This window comes from Fringilla coelebs (assembly GCF_963513975.1).
Source record: "Fringilla coelebs genome assembly, chromosome: 1".
In the NCBI taxonomy this organism is placed as follows: Eukaryota; Metazoa; Chordata; class Aves; order Passeriformes; family Fringillidae; genus Fringilla; species Fringilla coelebs.
The window spans coordinates 44,461,004-44,482,197 of record NC_140028.1 but is presented as its reverse complement, the minus strand read 5'-3'; the positions used below and the strand labels follow the sequence as shown (position 1 = coordinate 44,482,197).

General features: G+C 42.5%; 1 protein-coding gene across 1 annotated transcript in view; it reads right to left on the bottom strand.

Moving 5' to 3' along the window:
• KLHL14 (kelch like family member 14) overlaps nucleotides 1-20,267 on the bottom strand; it is a gene marked incomplete at both ends in the record, with an annotated part of 56,274 nt that extends 36,007 nt beyond the window's left edge. Inside the window, 2 exons of the mRNA XM_084223042.1 lie at nucleotides 5,191-5,312; nucleotides 19,330-20,267. Of these exons, the coding sequence (XP_084079168.1) occupies nucleotides 5,191-5,312; nucleotides 19,330-20,267 (1,060 nt within the window). The remainder of the gene's footprint in view (nucleotides 1-5,190; nucleotides 5,313-19,329) is intronic.
• Between the last annotated feature and the right edge of the window lie 927 nt (nucleotides 20,268-21,194).

The window sequence follows — 21,194 nt, the reverse complement described above, 5'->3', positions numbered from 1 at the left end:
CTGTCAAATTTCTGAACATTTCCCTGTCTTTCCCAAAAAATATGAGACAGTTCTCATTGGACAATGATGCTGGTTTTTATGTGGATTAAAATCCAAACCAAGTGCAATCCCTAAGCATAAATGCATTATGGCCCATACATATATTTGCCATTATTGTGAAGTGCACTGAATTCTCTCCGTGGTTCACCCACATGATGTGGTGAACTAGGGAAGTTAAACAATTTTACAATTAACATCTTATTGAAGAACAAAGTGTTTATATGAAAACAGAATCTGCTGCAGCTGCAGCTTCAAATGGATGGAACATGCCATGTAAGAGTTCACTAATGCTTCCAACATTTTACCTTTTGTGCTTCAGAGAAAAAAGAATTTTAGATTGAAGCAAGGAATCTCTGTATATCTAGAAACCTGTAAGACCCAATTTCTCTTCTAGTCATCACTTCCAATCAGACAGATGGATAAATTGCTGTAGGAAAAAAACCCACAAAAGAAACCTAAAACAATGTCACCTAAAACAATGACTGCATCATTTTTATTTATTTCTTGCATTCTCTGTTCACATAGCAAGAAATTTAATTCCAGTTAGATCATTCTCTTGTGATACTTTTTTCTTTCATTTAATATATTTTTAAATGCTTAGAAGTGTTATGACAGAAAAGCATGTATTTTTTTGCCCTGGTTTATACCCATCATCCTTACCATTACAACCAGACAAAAGCATTAAAGTAAAATTAATCATGTCAAAAGATTTTAGCAAAAAACAAGGGAGACCATGCATAAAGCATCGCTTTGTCTAGTGTGAAGTCACGCTCTGATTAAAAACATATAATGAAAGTGAAAGTAATACATCATTGCCTTAGCAGTAGGGTTTTTGGGAAAGCTATGCAATTCTGAGCACAAAAAATCTTTATAGGCTCTGGATTTTGCAATTATTAAAGAATAATTCTAACAAACAAAACATTGTTTCACTTCCTTAAAGTTTAATTAATCTTAAATGTTGCAGTTAAAACAAACAACCAAAGGAGTTCTAGAATTAAGCACAATTAGACTCCTGGCAGGACCATAACTGGTAATTAAAACCCAAGCAGCAGTGACTGGTTCTGAGCAGTGAGGTATGAGGTGGTGACACAGAGATACACCCCCCAAAGTCCCACATCCATAAGTAGTTATGAAGACTGCAAAATATCATGGAATAATGAAAACCCACTAACAGAGCAGAACTTTTGCTGTTACTGAGGAGACTGCCACAGCCCCTTTAGCTGTTCCATTTCTGTCATTGGGCAGTGGTAGCCTGTTGCTGCTACGTGACCTACACAGTACCCAGCTAAAAAGTGAACAGTGTTTGTGCATAAGTAGGCAAGCCTGAAAAGAAACCATGCAGTGAAGATATTTGCTGTACTTTATCATAAAGTCTATAAAAGCCTCAACTTTGCTCAAGCACAACTGCGCAATGAGTGTTTCAAATTAAACACCAACATACACATTATGATGTGCATAATATTATTTATAATCTCAGATTAGGATTGCGCCCATATCAAGCAAAATTACGTGGTAAAAAATGTTGTAGAATGCCACTAACTTACTCCTTTTTCTTCCTCTTTATTCTGCCTCTATGTTGTCAACATATAAACAATAACTCTCTGAGAAATATCAGATAGGAAAAATACACAGTAATACTAGACTGTGAAAAATCTACCGATCCCCTGAGCCATAGCATTCTTGCCTATAGATGATGACATTAAAAAATTGGAAATGGGTGCATGCTTCCCCTCCTCTCCTGGGTCTATGAACAAGGCAAGTTGTTTTCCTGATACCTTTCGAATTACTCCCATTAGTACTGATGCATTTGGTGCTTTGGCTATCCAGGCAGAGAGAGGTGGGCAGGATCCCCTGCCAATAGATCTAGTCTTGTCTAGGGAACAAAATGAGATTGCTCCTGTGCTGAGCTGTCATACTCGATAGCTCGTGCTGTTCCACCTGCACCCGTCCTCGCAGCTCGGGCTGCAGTGCCATGGAGTCAGGAGTTCCTGATGGCTGATCCTCTCCTGCTCCTTATGCATCACACAAGGCACGACAGAGCCCTCAGCAACTGAGCGCTGAGAAGTGAGCCGCTCTCCCTGCTGAGCAGGCAAGAGGAAACTGGCAAGCAGCTCCCTCTCAAATGGGTCTGCAAGCCCTGAGAGTGACTGCTGAGGCTTCTCTCAGTGGTGACAAGAGGAGATTCAGGCTCCTCTCATCCACCTCCTCCTCAATGGCCCTGCCACTGCACCCAGGATTGAGTGTTTGCTCCTTTCCCACCATCCCTACCCCCAAATGCCACTGGCACAGAGAGCAGAAAATGAGGAATGTAAATGGGTTTGGAGAAAGGGAGGGGGACTTTCTGTGTACACTTACATTGGATCAGTAAGCCTCTAAGTGCAAAATGTGGCATTTTGTTGGTGTGTGGAGGAGCCTATTGGCAGCCAGAAGGTTAAAGAAAAAATTTTGTAACAGGAGAAAATCAAATACACCTAAGGCGATAATAAAACAGAACATCTTGAAATACCAGACTACAGGAACTGAAATTCTTCCCATCACAGAACCTCATGAGCAGGACATAGTTTTTGCTCTGTCCCTATTCACTAAGGAGCAAACCCATCATTTGCACTGACAAGTTAAGAATGAACTGCAACATTGGAACTGAAAGTACTATCTAAATAAGAAAATAAAAAAGCAAACAGAAAAAAATCTTCTGCCTTTGCTACTGATTGTATATCTCTGATAAGACAACAGTGGATTGAGAGAGAGGTAAAAAGGTAAAGAAAGAAAACTCCTTCCTAAATTGCAAAAAATAAATACATGATAAATAAAGACAGAACTATGTCCTTAAATTTGCACCCCCATAAATGTCACAGTATGCTGAGAGCACACCACAGCTGCACTGAACTACCACTATGTTTTAAGTTTGTACAGTTTGTTGTGTTCCCTAAGCTTTTTCATTCACAGCTCTTCAAGTCTCTGCACTCCTATGCTGCAGTTCTTCAATGTTTCACTGAAAGGACAGAAGACCTACTTGGACTTATCTCCCATTCTCTCATAAGTTAGAAAAAAAAGGGGATACTTGAAACCCTTATTTCAACTATTTTTTTTTTAATAGTTGTTGTTACCATTATGTAAGTAGTAAAATATTTTCTAAGAAAGTATGCTTGTTAACATTTTGTCTTTTCCAGTGTGAAAAGACAGGCATTCTCCTCTGTGTTCCTCAAACTTTAGCCCAGGCCAAAAGGGCATCCTTTTCTGGCAGGATTTGCAAGAACAGGGTTACTCATGTCATGAAGGGCTGTGTATTTGGCAGCTGTTGTCTCAGCCAGCACGGGGACAGATCCTGGGACCTCCAGGACTTCCAGTGCTGAGCAGCAAGGCTTGAACCCGAGTGGCCAGGACTGTAACAGACACCTTGGTTTCAGCCACAGCATAGAATGTTACCTGCACTGCCATAATGGAAAGGGAACTTTTCTTCCCTATTTCTAAAGGTAACACAGAAAAGACTAAATTCTCTACATAAAATTATCCTGAAACATCTCTCAACACCACCACAGAGAGCTGGTCCAACCCTAGAGATGGACATTTAACCAGAGCATTGAGGTATCCTGCCTCTGGGTGGTTTCCCACATTCTTGGAGACTGCAACACAATGTAAATAACCAAGAGCTGAGTAAATTCCATTCTTACAAAGTCTGACAATCTATGGCTAGTTAAGACTCAGAAAAAAGAACTTTCTACTTTAATTCAGTAAAGAGTTCAGATCTTGAAGCAAGAGATCCATTCCTCCTGCCTCTCCTGTTGAGCCACTGGATTAGACACAGCAAATGAAAAAAACACCTGCCTTAGGCAGTAGCATTGATTTTTCACTGACTTACCATCTCCAGGATTTTCTTAGAAGTAGTTTACAGAGGTGGGTATTGTAACTCATTATTCTGAAAAATGTGAAGCATAATATATTCCCTAGCACAGATGCTATAAACTTTTATAATCTACACTTAATATAACCTTTTTTAATTGTCATTCTTTCACAACACCCTCAACTATTAGTCCAGGTCATCTATATGTAAACAGTCTTTATGTGGCAACACTTTGTAAAATGCTTCTAAATCTATCATGGGAAAAAAATCAGTCTGCAAGGGTATTATTTCAAGTCCTGCATCATAGCAATTTAAATTTTTTTTTCATCCTAACCTGTGCATGTAATAATAATGTGGATGTATGCCATTATAGGGCTTTGGATAAGGGAGAAGAAAAAGATTCTGTAAAATGTATTTTTCTGGGGGGAAAAAAAAAAAGCAGATCTAATAGGAAATCCAGGTTTTACCAGTTGTCCAGTTTTAGAAGTATGGTTTTGATTTATGGATCAAAATTGCTCATTTATTATTTTATCTATACTGCTTTGGGCAATTTTGACAGTTAAAATTTAGTTTTATTGACCAATGCAGCCAGTTTAGCCACAAGGGGACTAATGCACACACAGCCTGCTGCACTCAAGAAGCTATGATTTGATTCCATGACCAAGTCAGACTGGGAATCACAACCAACATAACAATAAGTTCCAAATCTCGATGCTCAAGGCAAAATACTTACTCTAAAACCAATCCACTATTAAAAGAAGGTGGGAAAGAATTTTGTGATAGCAGCCTCCATGCACTGTTTATTGTAGCTGATATATTCCACCAATGCTTCTGTCAGCAATGGACGCAGGGTAGCACAGAGGAAACCTTTCTTTAATGATTGTGGACAACAGATAAAGCTGGAAGAAGGAAATGAAAATGCAAAACAGAATCAAAGGTGTGCTCTAGTACTACGGCTTACCAGGGATCTGACTCTTGAGAAAAATGTCTTGAAAAAAATGCCTTTTTTTTTCCCTAAATCAGATTTTATTCATATATACATAAATATGCATGGGTTCATGTTGCAGCTTGAAAGACTTACAAGTTTACTTAAAAAAAAACTTACTGGAATGATTTTAAGCCAATGTTAATTTAGGCCTATCCTATTATAAAATTAGCATCTTCTGCAATCTCAATTTATTGCTCCATTGTGAAGCCCCTTGTGATACATAAACAAATCTCTGAAGAGAAACAAATCAATAAAGTGTCTAATTTGATTAACCATGTTTTTAAATTCATCAAGACAACTGTACAAAAAATAAACTACTTACTTGTCAGTATTTTCCACGTCTTCTTTTCATCATCATAATACTGAACCAAATTGCTGGGTAGCCGGTCAGGTCCGGGAGGCAATCCTCCAACCAATAACAGCATTTTCTTATTGGAACGAATTCTTCACCCAAAACAAGAGGAAAGATGAACAACCACATTACTGAGGAGTATTTTTAGTGGCAACAAAATCATAACCATCAAAAGAATGTTCACTGCTTGCAGTTTTCTATTTCATTTTTTTGTGTTTCTTTTCCCAATCATGTCTCAACAATTTCTTGAACCAAGCAGAAAAATGATCAGAAAAGCTGCGTATCTCTCTACTCATGGAATAATAAGCTTCCTTTATGCAATTTGTTAGAGGTTCATTCTAGAACGACCTTTTTCTTATATTATCCCTTTAAATCATCACTCTTTACAGCTGAATACACATGAAATGCTCTGGAGTTGTACTAAGGTTAAGCATTAAAGTTGCATGTCAAAAATCGTATTAGTCAAAATCATTATTATAAGCCATTCTACACTCAAAGAACCTTGAAAAAATTAAGGTTATGCAGAGAGTTTGTGAGCCAACTCTTTAATCACACACTGAACTTCAGATATATAGTTTAGTACAATTAGCAGCACTGGGCTAATGGTTATGGGTTAAAAGCTACTTACAAGCACTTTTGTTTGTTTAATTTAGTCCAGACTCTTGCTTTCATTCTCCCCCCCGGCTCCCCCCCTCGTCTTTGCTCTCCCCCTGTGCACCACTGGCTATAGCAACACCAATTGGTAAAAATGAGACTGTGATGTTGTTGTGAGCCTCCCCAGAGTGGAGCCCTGCCAATGCTTGCCACTGATCCAGCGGCATGAACCTGCTCAACTGTGCAAAGTCACTCTAATTCCCTCCCTCTGTTTTTCTACCTTCTCCCCCAGGGGGCAACCACTGAAAGGAGTGACTACCCACCCATCAAGAGCTGGCAATTCGCTGCTATTAACCGTGACCGTGATTCCCAATCTGCCTGGCAGTTCTTAAGAACAGGACTGCAATGTCTCATCTGCAGTAAAAGTGGTTATCTGCACCCTGGCCTCCAATGCCCCACCTGATGAACGTACGATTTCTCTGCAGCATGAAGGGATTTAGCGCAATTGTAAGTGAAAACTGGAGGGGAGGCGCAGACCCCCAGATGAGCCCTGATGCTTTAATAGTCACTTTGCATATAATTGAACTTTCACCAGTTATACTCAGCTTGGGTGAGATAACACTGAAATAAAGGTCTAGGCTCAAAATGTTCCTGTTAGGTAGGAAGGTGATGTAGCCTGGAAAACAGCCATCCATGTGAATGACTGTGCAGTGGGACCATGCATTTGATGGAAAGCACCCTTGTCAAACACCATTTTTCCAGGCATGACAACACCTGTGTAGCACTCTGTGTGTCAGTCTGCAGCAAACACCCCGGCCAGTAAAGACACAGAGCACCAGGAACCAAAGCCTACCACCAGAGATGATCGTGGTGGGGTCAAAGCACCACCCAGGAGCTCCAAGCTCAGTAGTGCACTCCAGCAGTGGGAGATTTACAACTGAGGCACGCTTATGGCCCCACTCCAGCTGCTGCCTAGAATGTGCTGGTGACCCAATGATGTACATTTGTAGCAGAACTGCATCTTCTTTTGAGAAAAATGGGCAAAAATGAACTAGATTGTGCTGTAGACATGCACCAACCACAGGGAACATCCTTCAGGAAGGGAACACACAGCTGTGGGCTTGATCCACACAATGCTCTGGAATAAAATCTGTCAAATGGCTATCCCAAAGACATCTGTAGACTACAGATACATCTATGACAAGGATGGCCAGGAAACTACCTGGCATATGGACTTATCTGTTTTTCAAACAGATTTAGGGCTCAGAGAAGGTCATGAATTGACAGTGGATGAAACAAGACCCTCAGAGCAGGAGCAGGAGCTAAACCATGGGGGCAGTGACACTGTCCCACACTGATTGATACACCTTCATTCTCTCCTGACTTGGGGAGAGCCCCTGCAGTCCCTCAGTCTTTCTGGCAAGCCAGCCTCTGATGCCTGCACTGTACCTGCTATGCACTGTCAATGAGCACTGTTACCTGCCCAGCAGACTCTGGCTGTGTAGGCTATCAGGAACCATCTCATGATCACTGTCAGCACAGATTCCATAGTGACACCAAGCTCCAGGGAAAGCTTACTAAAGCACTGCCAGCATCTTATAACACTCAGTCTCCCCAGTAGAGTTTTTAATGAGAGAACATTTGATATGTTCTAAGCAACATGGGAGTATGATAAACTGGTTTTGGTATGAGTTAGGGATGACTGCACACTTAACAAGTGGCAGAGCAAACCAGAGCCACAAGTCAGTTATGCATGACCATCCCTAACAATAGAGAATAAATTGTTTATTCCAACCCTCCTGTGTTGTATGTTATATCACAATCAACTCCCCGTGCATTGTAAAATTCAGAATGCCCTTGCAAGGCTTACTTGATAAAGGAGTTTATTTTGATTTTCATCTTTCATCTGTAAAACTCCCTTCTAACTCCAAAGCACTGTGAAAATCCAATGAATGGCCAAGGCTCAATAGTTAAGGTGAAGAATGAAATGTCAGATATAACTCTGAGTTTCCAGACTTTGGCACTTGCAACTATCCTTAACATTACTTTTTCAGCCAAACAGCCTGAAAAGCTACTGTTTCCTGAGAAGGAGCAGTGTTGCTGTACTGGTATCCTTAAAAAATACTAATTTCTGAAATATGTTTAAAATGGGAAGTAGCAAGAATAGAGACTTCTAGTAAAAGTTTAGTAAGAAGTTAATAGTCAGCAAAGTCTCTACCAAAAGCACAGGGAAATTTCACGTGGCAAAGAGGAGATGGGTACTTATACCCAAAATATCTAATTCATCTGCATTGAGAGCTCTTCCAATGAACCAAGTAAAGATAATACAGTGGCTAAAGACATGCAGCTTTTAAACTGATATGTCTCCTTGGAGCCAAACACAGTTTTAATGTGAAATGCTGCAATTTAGGTTTTGAAAAAGATTTTCTTTATTATGTCATATTTATGTTTCATATTGCACTAAGCAGTACTGTTAGAATCTTATAATGCATTCTAAAATATGAAAAACATGTAAATGACCACTGCTTATATGCAGAAGACTTTTCCAAATATTAATAAAAATATTATTCAGTGAAACACTGTGAAGACAGGATTTAAAAATATGTGTAATACATTGAGCAAGATAAAGCTTACCCCTTTCATGTGTTATTACATGTTTGCTATTTGGATAACTTGAGATTACAATGTGAAATGTTCTTCATTACATATGACACACTCTTTTTGTTTTACAGTTTAATATTCTATTCAGTTAATGCTGTGGTTCACAGTGTCCCCAGCAAGGATTTTATGATCACCTTGTGCTTCGTTAACAGTAGTGGGTCTTGGTCAGGGAAGGCTAAACCATGGACAGGCAGGCTGATGTCATGGCAAAAAAGTTGAGATAAATTTATCCACATGTTATCTTGAAAGCATTACTTAGATTTAAACTCCAAAACTCTAGTTCTCACTGATGAACATGCATGTGTTGTTATTATTCTGCACACACTTTGCAGTTTCTGTTCAGCTAAGATTTTAAAACACTTAATTCACCTTAATTAAGTTCCTGGGTACCTCATGTGGTGTGAAATTTATTTTGTCTACTTACAAGACTGGAAACCAAAGTATATTTCAAAGTCAACATGTTCAAACTTGTGTAGTTTCCCTCGGGCACACAAACCCAGGAACTTGAGTACTCATAGAAGTGCCTTCTTTTTCAGAGATACTCATCAACATAACTAAGTCCTACTCACTTCAAAGGTAGCAGCAGATGCCCATCAGCTCTAAAACTCAGATCACCAGTCCATGGTCTAAATTAACCATGAGTATTCATGGCAAGAGGCTGAGCCCAAGAGAGTTTATAGACTCACAAGAAATCAGTAGAAAGGGCTGCAAAAAACCTCAACCAACTCCTGACAACCACTCCTACTCTTTTGCAACCTTGATGGCCTCATGTTAATGGAAAATGCATGAATGGGAAATACTCTTCTTGTACATTGTTTTTCTTTATTAACATATCCATCAATCTTGCACTGGTGGGTTTTCCTTATCTGGGCAATTAGTAGAAGTTTATTCTACAAAAGCTGGCAAGAAAACAAGCCTCAACAACAGGTTTGCTCCAGACTCTTCCAGTTTTTAAACAATGCACTAAGGCTCTGCCCTCTGCATTAGGGAATGCAAATAAATGGAAAGAATACAACCATGAAGTGGCAGTCCTGTGGTTCTTAATGCATCCAGTGCAGTGTTACACATCAGAAAGAGAAATGCATCCTAAGACATACAAGTGATCATGGTCATCAGTGAAAAAAAAAAACAAAAAGAGTATTCAACTATACTTTTCTCTTAACTCAGGGCTATAGTAAACCCAGAAGTCTGGATCATTAATTATCTTTTAAAATAGGCAGTCACCATGGCTTTGAGTATGGGTGGCTCTCCAGAGCAGGGACTTGACAGATATGATGGCATCCTTCTCCTGCTTTAGTGCTGACCTTAAACACAGCAGAGCCAAATGGAACTTCAGGTGTTTGCCCACTGAACTCAAGCACAAACAAAATCAGCCATAAGACCAGCAGAGACCTACCAAGGGCAGGTGAATGCATGGTGAATTTTATTTGCATCCTCACATCTCATTACATCAAAGGATTTGAGAAACCTGAGTCTGACAGTGATACTGTCAAAATAAGTAGCAAGAATCTCAGAAAAGGTGGCTGTGTTAACCTGCAGCAGAAACAAATTATTTCAGAGAGGTTCAGATACCAACCTCAAGGTAATAGTAGAAGAGATACATACTATCCCAATCAACATTTCAGTAGCAGACCTTTTGTTGGTAAGCACCAAAAAGTTAATTTCATCTTCAGAAACCAGGATGGTCTTTAGCAACCCTTTTCTTCTCAAAGGCATCTGAAGGGATGCTGTGTTCCACAAAAAAATGTAGTTGACAATCTTGTTTCAGTCTGCAAAACTGAACAAATGTTGCAAGCATCCATTTGCCCATGACTTAAAAAAATGTTTTGCTATCGAGAACATGGGATGTGATCTTCAACAATTACCTTCCCAGCTCCTGGATGGGCATTTCAGTGCAACAAAAGTGTCATATGAAAACTGCTTATTTCAATGGATTTTGGCTTCCATAGCTGACTGCAAAGATAGCCATGATTAGTAACACATGTTTAATAGAGAGGAAATCTAATTATCCGGGAGTTTAACTATGAACTCAATGAAAGCCATAAGGTACAATGTAAAATTTATTCTGGACAAAGGAATTTTATGAGGTTTTGTCATCACATAAAATGAATTAACAAACATCATAATGTATAGGTGAATAGGCGTCCAGAATCTCTTCCTAACCCTACAGCAGTGCTAGGGGAAGGACCTGAGTTCTCACAGTCAACAGACCAAATCCTGCCTAATGTCTTTCTCCTTATGGACAAACATTAAAAACATTGTGATTTTGTCAAAACGTAAAGCATGATAAAGTCCCTTGCAAATGATGACCAATATTTTTTTTAGTTCTTTAGTTCAAAGAAGTTTCAAAAATTGCCTGAATGTATGGAAGGTGCTTTATGAACGGATTTTTTTGCCTCTTCTAATTTGCACCTATTGCCCCAGGCACACTAGAATGAATGTGAAAAAGCTTTCTAGAAATACTAAAAGCCTGGAAACCAGTCTTATCATGAAGATTTTGGTTTTCATCTTTTCATTCTCCATGTAGGCAGGCTTGGCAGAAGACCCCAGTTTTCATTGCAGTTGAGTTCACAGAAATATTCACTGTAGAGGATGCTCATTTAATACATGTTGCTGACCGAATGAAGTTTAGGAAGACAAATACTAAACTGAGAATAATTTGCTACAGACATTGATTGTTGGTTTCCTCCTCTGAATCTACTTGAGTTCTTCTTTTTTTAAATTTTGTCCAATAGTTAAAAAAAAGGCAGAGAAAAGAATTAGTTAATGTTTTCTTTAACAATAATCATTCCTTTTCATTCTAAAAGCAGAAGTCTGAGGGTAAGTGAATATTTTACCTGGCAGGCCACACTTAACTGTTACAGAGTTACCTTACAAGTTAAAGGTTCCTGTAGTTCTAAAGTCATCAGGCAATTTTCCATCTCCTGTGTTGAAATAACTTAGAATCTGTTTGAAGCTCTGAAAACCTCATTTTTCTTTATGAAACCAATCCTACTACTGTTGATCTCTAAGTTAATATTTAAGAGTTAGCTTCCAGCTTTTAGCTGGAAAATTTTTAAAGTCAAGGTCCCTTCTTTTTTGGGGCAAAAGCCTCTGATGTAACAGATAGCTTAGCAGTGACAACTATGCTGGAAGAGTGACACCTATCCAGTGCTCCTTTGGGAGGAACAAAGAGGAATGTCCTTCTCATCTCTGCCTCCTTGCACTACCATATCTGAATGCTGAAGATATCCTGAATAGCCACACACTGAGCATCTGGAGCATTGCAAGGGAGGTGAATCCAAAGGAAGGTTACTAGGAAAGCAAATTGGTGAAAGAGACACAAAATCTCCTGCTTCATGAATCTTCGTGGTAAAACTACTCAAAGATTTTCCTCACTGATGGAAGTTCTAAAAAACCTTTAAGTAATTATCTTTATCCTGAATGAAAAAAAAAAAAAAAAAGGAAAATATCAAAGCTAAGTGCTTTTGCAAATTGCTTTCCTTCCTCACATCATTTTGCTTGGCCTTTTTTGGGTTTGGTTTGTTGGCTGGTTCCCTTTTTTGGTTATTTTGGGGATTTTTTTGGTTTTTTGTTTTCTTTGTTTGTGTTTTTTTTTAAATTTAATTTTTCTGACAGAGGCTGTAAAATGGAAATGCTTTATAGAATACTTCAAAGTTCATCAAATCATCTTTTTAATTTTTGTCCCCTAGGAAATTTCAACTAACTGTTATTTTTTGATGTTCAGACTGTGTAAAGTCAAGAAAGTCCTTTTTTATTTGATTCTGTGTCTGACGTCCATGTCAACAGAAGGTTGACACAGCATCAGAGGCTGTGCTCTCTCCAGCTGAGGCTCCTTTTCCTTAGGAAGCCAAAGGAAAGAAACACACCTTGCTGCCAGCTCACTCAAGGTATGACTTGTTACCTTTTCCACTGGTTTGTTTGGTTTTTGTTTTTTTTTTTTTACTGAAAGAAGGCATCAGTTGGGGAATACAGGAAGAACCAACTGTGGCACCAACTTCTATTTACTTCCAGCTTCACTGCAAACCGTCTGCTTCCATTGAACTTGGCAGCTGACAATATTTGCTCAGTTTATTGTCTGCTTTCCAAGAATACAGCAAGTGTTGACTACTAAGTACTAGGCATGACAGTCTTTAAAGAAAATTTCAGGGAGGCAGCAAATATGAAAAATTATGCCAGGAAGTATCTACCAATAGTTTTCAGCTTTCCACAATCTTCAATTTCTTTAGATGATCCTTTGATAAACGTGTAATACCAGACAGAATCTGTTTCAACAAAACCAACATGAGAGCTGTTTACAGAACAGGGGAGTCAAACCCTTCTTTTAGGATTTCTATTCCCTGCTCAATCTTTCCAGACCACACTGAGCAAAGGGTAATTACAAACCTTGCTCTGATTTAAAAAACATCTTGGATTTTTAAAACATAGGAGTTGTTTGAAAAGATGAGATTTTTTTTTTACAGATTATATGATTTTTTTCATAATATGAGTTTATCAAGAACCAAAGCTTTTCCCTGGCAAACTATTTTCTGTTGATTTTGTGTTCTACATTAGCTCTCCTCACTCCCCTTGCCCCCAAGGCTCCCTGTGCTTTCTCTTCAAGTACAAATCCAAACAATTACACCATCACAGCTCTGTTCCATTTACTGCTCAGCAGTTACAGACTCAGAACCTCCCTATTCTTCTGCTATAAAGAAAAAACTATAGTGACCCCAGGCCACAAGATGCCCTCTAAGACCCTCTTCTTTCTATCTCTTCTCTCCACATGAAGGGGATTCACATCAGGCAAAGAGTGAACAGAAAAGTCTCAGACCAGTAGCACAGACATACATGTCTGATGCTCACCATACAGCACTCCATTTTTAAAAGGTACACCCTAACCAGAAATCATTCCAGGAGGATTTTGTCTGAAATGGGACTTCCTTGTCTAGAAGGCTCTGCACCACTTGTGACCTACGTACTTCCCAACAGGACAGAGATGGATTGTGCTGCCAAAGGATGGGCAAGAACAGCACAGGAACTCATGGCAGGCAGCTCTGCTTTTAGGAACCTGCCTGACTTGTAAAGCTGCTATATAGACTGGCATAGGTAGTGGAAAGAGGCACTTTTGTTCCAGCATTTGAGGAAGAAGTTCCCATTTTCAAAGGCACTTTCTCATCAGTTTGAGTGGCTTACTAAGATTACTTGTTTTTAAACCGAGTTTAATTTTCCCTCTAGAACAAAGCTGGTATGAAATACAGTGAAAGATTTCTCCTCAGAAAAAGAGTTTGGAGATGGAGATGCAGGTGTTTGAAGCTGCTTCAAGTGCTAAAAAGGCAGGGTGACAAAGCCAAGGAGGAGCACAGTTCAGCGAACTGCAACGGCCTGTAAAGATCCAAGCACAGAGGTCTGGAGCAGTGGGGATTGGTGTGTGTGAGGTTGGGAGCCTGGTGGGAAGGACACCAGGAAGGTGGGGTAACAGAGGATTCCAGGGAGGGGACAGATAAAGTTCAGTAGATGGGGTCTGGGGAAGAGCCCTATCATCTAAGGACATGACTCAGGAGGGACTGCAGTTCACAGAGGACACTCTTCCAAGGCAGTGCCTCTTACTGGGAAACTGGCTGGCAGGGCAAGTACCTGCACAATGTGCCTGGCAACGCTTCTCCACCTGTAGCTGTAGGAAAGATGGTTGTCCACAAAAAAAGGCTGTTAAATGCTCTTCCTAAATTACGTTCCTCCTAACAAATACTATAACTGAGCCAAAAAAAGGCTATCACTTATGTCTCTGCAGCTCTCAAGGGTTTTACCAGCCAGGACACATGTGTCTTTAAAAGGCTCCCAAGGACTTTCCTGACCCACAGCAGTCCTTTTAGGACAGTGGGGCTCCCTCTGTCCATAATGTGAGCTCCAGGGCTCCCACCCTTTTGTAAACTCCACATCTCTCCACTTACACTTCAGCATGAGCTTGTCTCCAATGGCAAATGAATGCACATGAGGCAAGTAAGGAAAGTAGGTGAGACTAACTAGGATTAAACTGACTACAGGTCTGTGGTTCACTACCCCACAGCCTCTAATGTGTCAGTCTCCCTTCTGCAGCTCAGCTGAGAGTCCTGGCACATGTACAATTTCCTAATATTAATTCAGGCACATAAAAACTGATCCAAAGCTCACTAAAATAAACCAGAGCCTCACATCCACTTCATCCATACTGCAATGCAAAACTTAATAATTCATATACATTTTAAGATGTGTTTTTCTTATCAGGATGTAAATTCAGGATCTGTAGTATTTCTCACTTGCAATTAATCATGAATAAGAATATTAGTTAAAAATCCAAATATTGCTGTTATGATCCCAAAGGGACAGGTAGGTGGTTGTAACCAGAAGACAGAGCGCATTTCAATGAAAAAACACACACTTTTCTTACAACCACCAAACATGTCCTGCTGAGATTCTGCAAAAATCTCAGTAGAAAAAGAAGTCAAATTGAACTACGGTCTGTAAGATTTGGAGACAAATAGTGTATGCAAGAAGGAAATTATTTAATTGCCAAGGGATGTAACTGGTTTCTTCAAATTTTTAATCTCCTCTGTAGAAAGTAAAACAGACCAGGCATATATGTCTTCCACATAAATGCCACTGTCTCACGTTGTTCAGCACCTCACATTTTCCTTCTTTATCAACACTTATCATCTTCCTACTGAATGAAAACTGTTCATATCATCTTCATCACCTGTCACTGTTTAATTTGCTATCACTTTCACTAATATTGCCTACCATCAAACAGTCTGGATGACACCATCTCCCCACTGAAATGAAATTAAAAAACCCAAACAAACAGCAAACCAAACCACCTCTACAACTAGATTTAGCAGGACCAGAATTTGCACTTCTAATCTCCCCAAGGTCTAATAGTCCAGGGAACAAAAGTATAAAAAAACAGCTGGGTCTGTACATGCTGGGACTTTGCTGAAACCATAAAACAGCACGGGCAGGCTCAGCCTTCCTATCTCTTTGTCTCCTTATTTCCCCTCTTTTCTCTTGTGCTCTTTAATTCTGTATTTTCTGCCCAGGACTATTCCTATCTTATGTCAGTTGGTTGATCCCCAACCATTTTTCCTCCCCAAATCTTAAAAAGCTTTTCCAGAAACTGCAATACTCAGCTGCCATTGACAACAGATGCTGTTTCTGCCAAGAATTAGTGTTCCCCCTTTTGTTTCATTCCCTATCTTCTTTTTATCCGCCAGTGTCTTTTTTCTTTTGCTAGTTTCCTTTCCTGTCTGGCATCCTATTTTTACATTATCCTCCCTTCAAAACTGTCCTTCTCTCATGTCTTCCCTCATTTGCACTGTCCTGTTCCCAATACTTATATCCCATTTCTCCCCTGGGGTATCTCAACTCCTTCTTTTTTCTGTATTTCCCCCTCTCTCCCAGTTTTACTTCCCCCAGTGCCCTCTGCCTTCAGGTATGCAGCTGTATTTGCAGCTGCTCTGCTGGCAGATCCTGGGAGAAGCAGACCAGCCCAAACACCCTTTGCTGGTGAGAGGAGCTGCAAGTGGTAATGCTCTATCCCCAAACTTTTAAAATTCGAAAATACACACCATATATTATATAAAGTACATTATATCACACAATAAAGCACAGAGACATTTTAATCAACTCAATACTCTGGAGAAGATCCGAGAGTCAAAAAACGTCTGGAATATGAGCTTTGCTCTATCTAAATGCATTTTCTTCCCAGAACTACAGAAGATGATACAGCACAGACCTACGTGTCTCTTTCAGGGACAGACAAACATAATTTAAGCCTAATGTTCAGGGTCGCTCCCACCACTCCAAGTTGAAATCAACAATAATTTTTCCTAGTGACATCAAAACTGACTGTGTCTCCAGAGGATTAACAGCAGCTTGTACACTGAGGCCCTGGTGAGGTGAGGATCACTGAGCCAGCAGTATTACTAACTTTGCTTAGAGTTGAGCACCTGATGAAATGTCAAATCAAAGCCAAAACACCCATCCCCTCTGCTGAAGTCCTAAACCTCAGAGTGCACAGCAAGGCTCGTAAGTTAGGAACATAATTCCTCAACTTTTTAAATTCTGATCATTTAATTGTTGTACCTTGAAAGTTAATTTTACAAAAATACATCAGGACATTGAAGCATTACCTTCTCTTAGGAAATTTCATGAAAAAAACCCTAGTCTCTCTGTAGGTAAACAGTGTTTTTCACTGCAGCACAAAAGACAACTCAGGTACTGCTAGCCCCAGCATCACTTGCACTGCAGGATCTGCATTTGAGGCACAAACATTATAAATACCTTTGCTTGCAGAGCACAGACTGGCTCTTGTGAGCCCAAATCTTCTTCCTCCAGCCCTGACCACAGGACTAACTTTTTAGTTACATTTCAGAGGAAAATCAGCGTATTTTGAGCTTCCCATTACATTTATTTACATTAAGAAACAGAAGTAGCCCTGATGCCAATGTACTCCAAAGTGTGCATATGAATATATAACAAAGGTGCTTTCTTTTAAAGTAGCTTGTTAAAAAAAAGAAAAAAGTTCTTTTTAAAAATGCAGAAAAATTATTGACAAGTTCTAACACTGAGTGCAATTCCCATTTCTTGAACATGCAGGAAGCAGGTGGCTATGGCACTGGGCTGCTTGCATTTCTCACCAACCCTTACTATTACACTGCACAAGAGGAACAGTTAATCTCTTTCTAAAGACATGTGCACCTTTGGTGAATGACCTTTCATTAAATTCCAAATTACCAAAGTCACCATTACTCACAGAAAAAAGGAATCAGAGTTTTGAAGTCTTTTTCTCTGTAATAATTTTTATGTATTTGCACATGTACTTCACTGTTAGTTACTTTTAGATTTTCTTCCAGAAATTAGTAGCTTAAGGAACTCTTCACAGATTTTCTTCCTTAAAATTTTACTGAATGAATGTCAGCCTGTTAAAATTGCTACTTTAGAAAAACTATGATTAACAGAGAAGACAAATCTGGAAATCTCTGTAGTCTTGAATGCTTCTTTTTTTTACTCTTTCATGTTTAAGAAGGCATTTGTACACTTAGGCAGCCTGGCAAAATCCTAAAGTGATTAAGATGCAAAGATGGGCCTTTGTGACCTTTATGAATTTCCAGGAATATCGTCCAAGACCAAAAATGAAAATGTAACAATTTCATTCTCCATTTCTAAGCATTTCAACATCTCCAACACTTTAACATTTGGAGTAAGTTCTAATGCCTGCTTATAAATAAATCTGAACAGTTTTCCTCCCATTTCACTGCCACTAAAGAACCCAATCAAGAGAAGCTAGCTACAAGACTGTTGTTAGACACTCAGTAAAGTTGGGAGGGTGACAGCATGTTTTCACCACTGTGGCTAAGGGTCTCTGAAATACCACTGTCTGCACAGACATGCAGACCTACCACAGATAAAAAGAGCAGCATTTGTGGTATTTGGAGTCTCCTGTAAGTCATTAAGTGCAACTTTGACTCTCACCTAGGACTATCTAAAGTGCAGTCCCTTTGTGTATGCTCCCACTTAAGGGGAAAGCAGCTCCCAGCACCAGCAGTATCAGATTCTTGCAGCATCCATGACATTTGTAAGCATTCAGTGGTCAGAACACCACTACATATCCTTCAAATGACATGGACCACTGAAGCTGGAAAGGTATCTTCACTGAACCAAGCCGGCTGGTATCTCAGCAATCCACCAGGACACGAGCATCAGCTTGCCCCCGGTGGCGTGCAGAATCTTGCCTGAGGAGTTCGTGGGGTTTGCATTTTTGAAAGTCATCACTTTTGAGTGTTGAAATGCAAAGGGTAGGCACCAGCTTACAACAGTGGCATCTCAGAAACACTTTACACTGCAAAATAGTTGTATTTGATGTTTTTGATTTCAGAGTGAGAATCAGTTAGACAAGAAGGTGATAAGCATGACAGAACACTAACGTAGTGTGCTAGCCAGAAATAATAAGAGGGCACACCATCTTCAAAGTTAAACCATCTAAGTAGTGCCCATTACATAGAGTATAAAGAATCCTGTGCATTAATGCTAATAGAGTGTATTATTTAAAATATTTATTAATGTACTACTTTCTTTCTTGCTGCTGTCAAATCATTAGTAATGTGCACCCATTAGTTGAAAAGCTTATAATAAGCTGAATAATACAAAGTGTGGTTTGATTTCTGCGCTACCACACCACTGTATTATACCAACACTAGGAGATGGTATTATCTTTCCATCTGTGAATGAAGTACAAACATATTTTAAAAGAAGATAAACAGATTTTGAATGTGTTTAGTCCTTGTTAAACTACGTGCTGTGTGTTCACTTCCTAACACCAACCTCATATTGTCAATCTTTGACATCATGATTCATTACCTTATTAAATGAAAATAACTGACATGTCGTAGATGTGAGGACTATGAAGTCACAAGTTTCCACGCACAAACAGGGACATCACCCCACCATCAGCAACATCAGGGTGTGCATAGATGATGCAGTTATTTATGAAAATAACAGATGTAGGACTTGGCTATTACAGTTTAAAGACCTAACTCCTTGTTAAGGAATAACATTATGGGAGAAAAAAACTATTAATTATGGTCAAACCCCCCCCCCCCCCCCAAACCCAGATTCCCAACGCGCGGGCGGCCAGAGGGCCGAGGGGAGGGGACGAAAACTTTGGTGGTGCAGGAGGCGGGCGGCTCGGCCCCGCCGCCGCCCCCCTCCAGCCGCTCCGGCCGCCGCCCCCGGCCCCGCGGGGTCTGTGCCCGCCGGGACTCCCCGCTCCCGCAGCCCCCGCGGGCAGCAGCCGCCGAGGGGGCGGCCGTCAGGGCAGCCCCCCTGCCCGCCGCCGCTCACCTGCTGGCCAGGCTCTGCCGGCAGTGCTGCCTGAAGGGCATCAGGTGGTAGTTCATGGCGTCCAGCAGCAGCTTCTGGCAGACGGGGTCGGTGCGCATGAAATCCACCGACTGGACCCGCTCCACCAGCTCCGGCGCCGGGATGAGGGCGAAGCGGAGGCGCTTCATCAGGTCCGGGGCGTACTGCATGCGGGTCTCCCGGTCGTGCTCCAGCCAGAGCACGGACATCTGGAAGAGCGCCAGCTCCGACTCGACGGGGGGGGGCAGCGAGTCGAGGAGGGCGCGCATCTCCTCGAAGTTGAGCAGCAGCACGTCCTCCACCAGGTACTTGTTGGCCAGCTTCTTGGTCTCCTCCAGGCCGTGCAGGGCGGCAATCTTGCACACCTGCTTGTAGTTCTGCACCGAGATCTGGTCGTTGAGGAACTGCACGCACAGCTTGGTGACCTGCGGGATGTGCAGGATCTTGCTGACCGACAGCACCTCCTCCACCGTGTCCAGCGAGAGGGTCACGTTGGCCGTGTACAGGTACTCCAGCACCAGCCGCAGCCCGATGGACGAGCAGCCCTGCAGCACCAGGTTGTTGATGGCCCGCGGGCTGGCCAGCAGCTTGTCCTCCGGGGAGGAGGATGGGGTGCCGGGCTCCTCCTGCGTCTGCGGCGGCGGCGGCTCCTTCGGCGGACCTCCCAGCCCGTCCTGGGCGCCGGGCCCCAGCCCCAGGGCGTGCGGGTGCCCGCCGCTCCCGCCGCCGCTGGAGAACAGGGATCGGAAGTACTGGGAGCAGGAGGCCAGCACGGCCTTGTGGCAGTGGAACTGCTGGCCCTGGGCCGTCAGGGTCACGTCGCAGAAGAGCTGCTTCCTCCACAGCAGGTTGAGGCCGTGCAGCAGGTTGTCGCTGTGGCTGGGGTCGAAGGTGGAGGTCCTGTCCCCGGATCTGGACATGGCGAGCGGCCTCCGGCACACCTGCCTTTTAAACCCTCCTCCAACCTGGGCAGAGGGGTGGGGAGGAGAGCGGGGTGGGGGGACACACGGGACGACACAACAATAAACACAGAGCTTTAGAGGCCCGGAGGGCGCATCCCGGCTGTGTGCGCAAGGGTGGCGAGGGGCGCAGCCGGGGGACGGGCTCCCCTCTGCCCGCCGAGCCGAGCCGCCCCCCCGCCCGGGACACGGACGGGCTCGCTCGGAGGGGCTGCAACTTCGGAGGGCGAGAGGAGATCTGGGGTTTTTTTTGCCTCTCCCCTCTTCACCCCCGCCCCCGTTTTCCTCCCTCCTCGGTGCAAACCGGGCAGTTCTCCAGGGGAGGAGCAAGGAAGCCGGGGACATTTTCAAAGCTGAGCCACCCCCCCAGGTTGCCCCCTCCCAAACACCCAAGCAATCAAACACACCCCAAATAACACCACCACCACCAGCCTCCTCCCCCCCTCCCGCCCCCCAGCTCCGCGACGCCCGGAGAAACTACCAAGTGACTGAAACTCTGCCGGGCAGGCGAGCAGCCCTGCCCGCCCCGCTCGCCGCCAGCCCTCGGTGCCCTCCGGCCGCTTTGGCAACTCGGCGGCGCCAGGACCCGCTTCCCCCCCGGGGGCGGCGTGCCCGGAGCGGGGGCTCCGGCACCGGCCGGCACCGAAGTTGGGCCGCACTGCCCGGCCCAGCGCGGGGGTTGCAATACTTCGCACCCCGGAGCGGACGCGGGGGATGGAAGCGGCAGCCCCGGGCCCGGCGATGGGCCGCCCGGCGCTGTCCTGCCCGGCTTCCTTCTCCTGGCAGCGACGGCGCCGCGGCCGTAACTCCGGTAACTACGTGAAGTTCAAGTTGGGGGAAGGACGGGGGAGGCGGGAGCGGGCGGCGGGGAACGGGGCCATGCCCGGC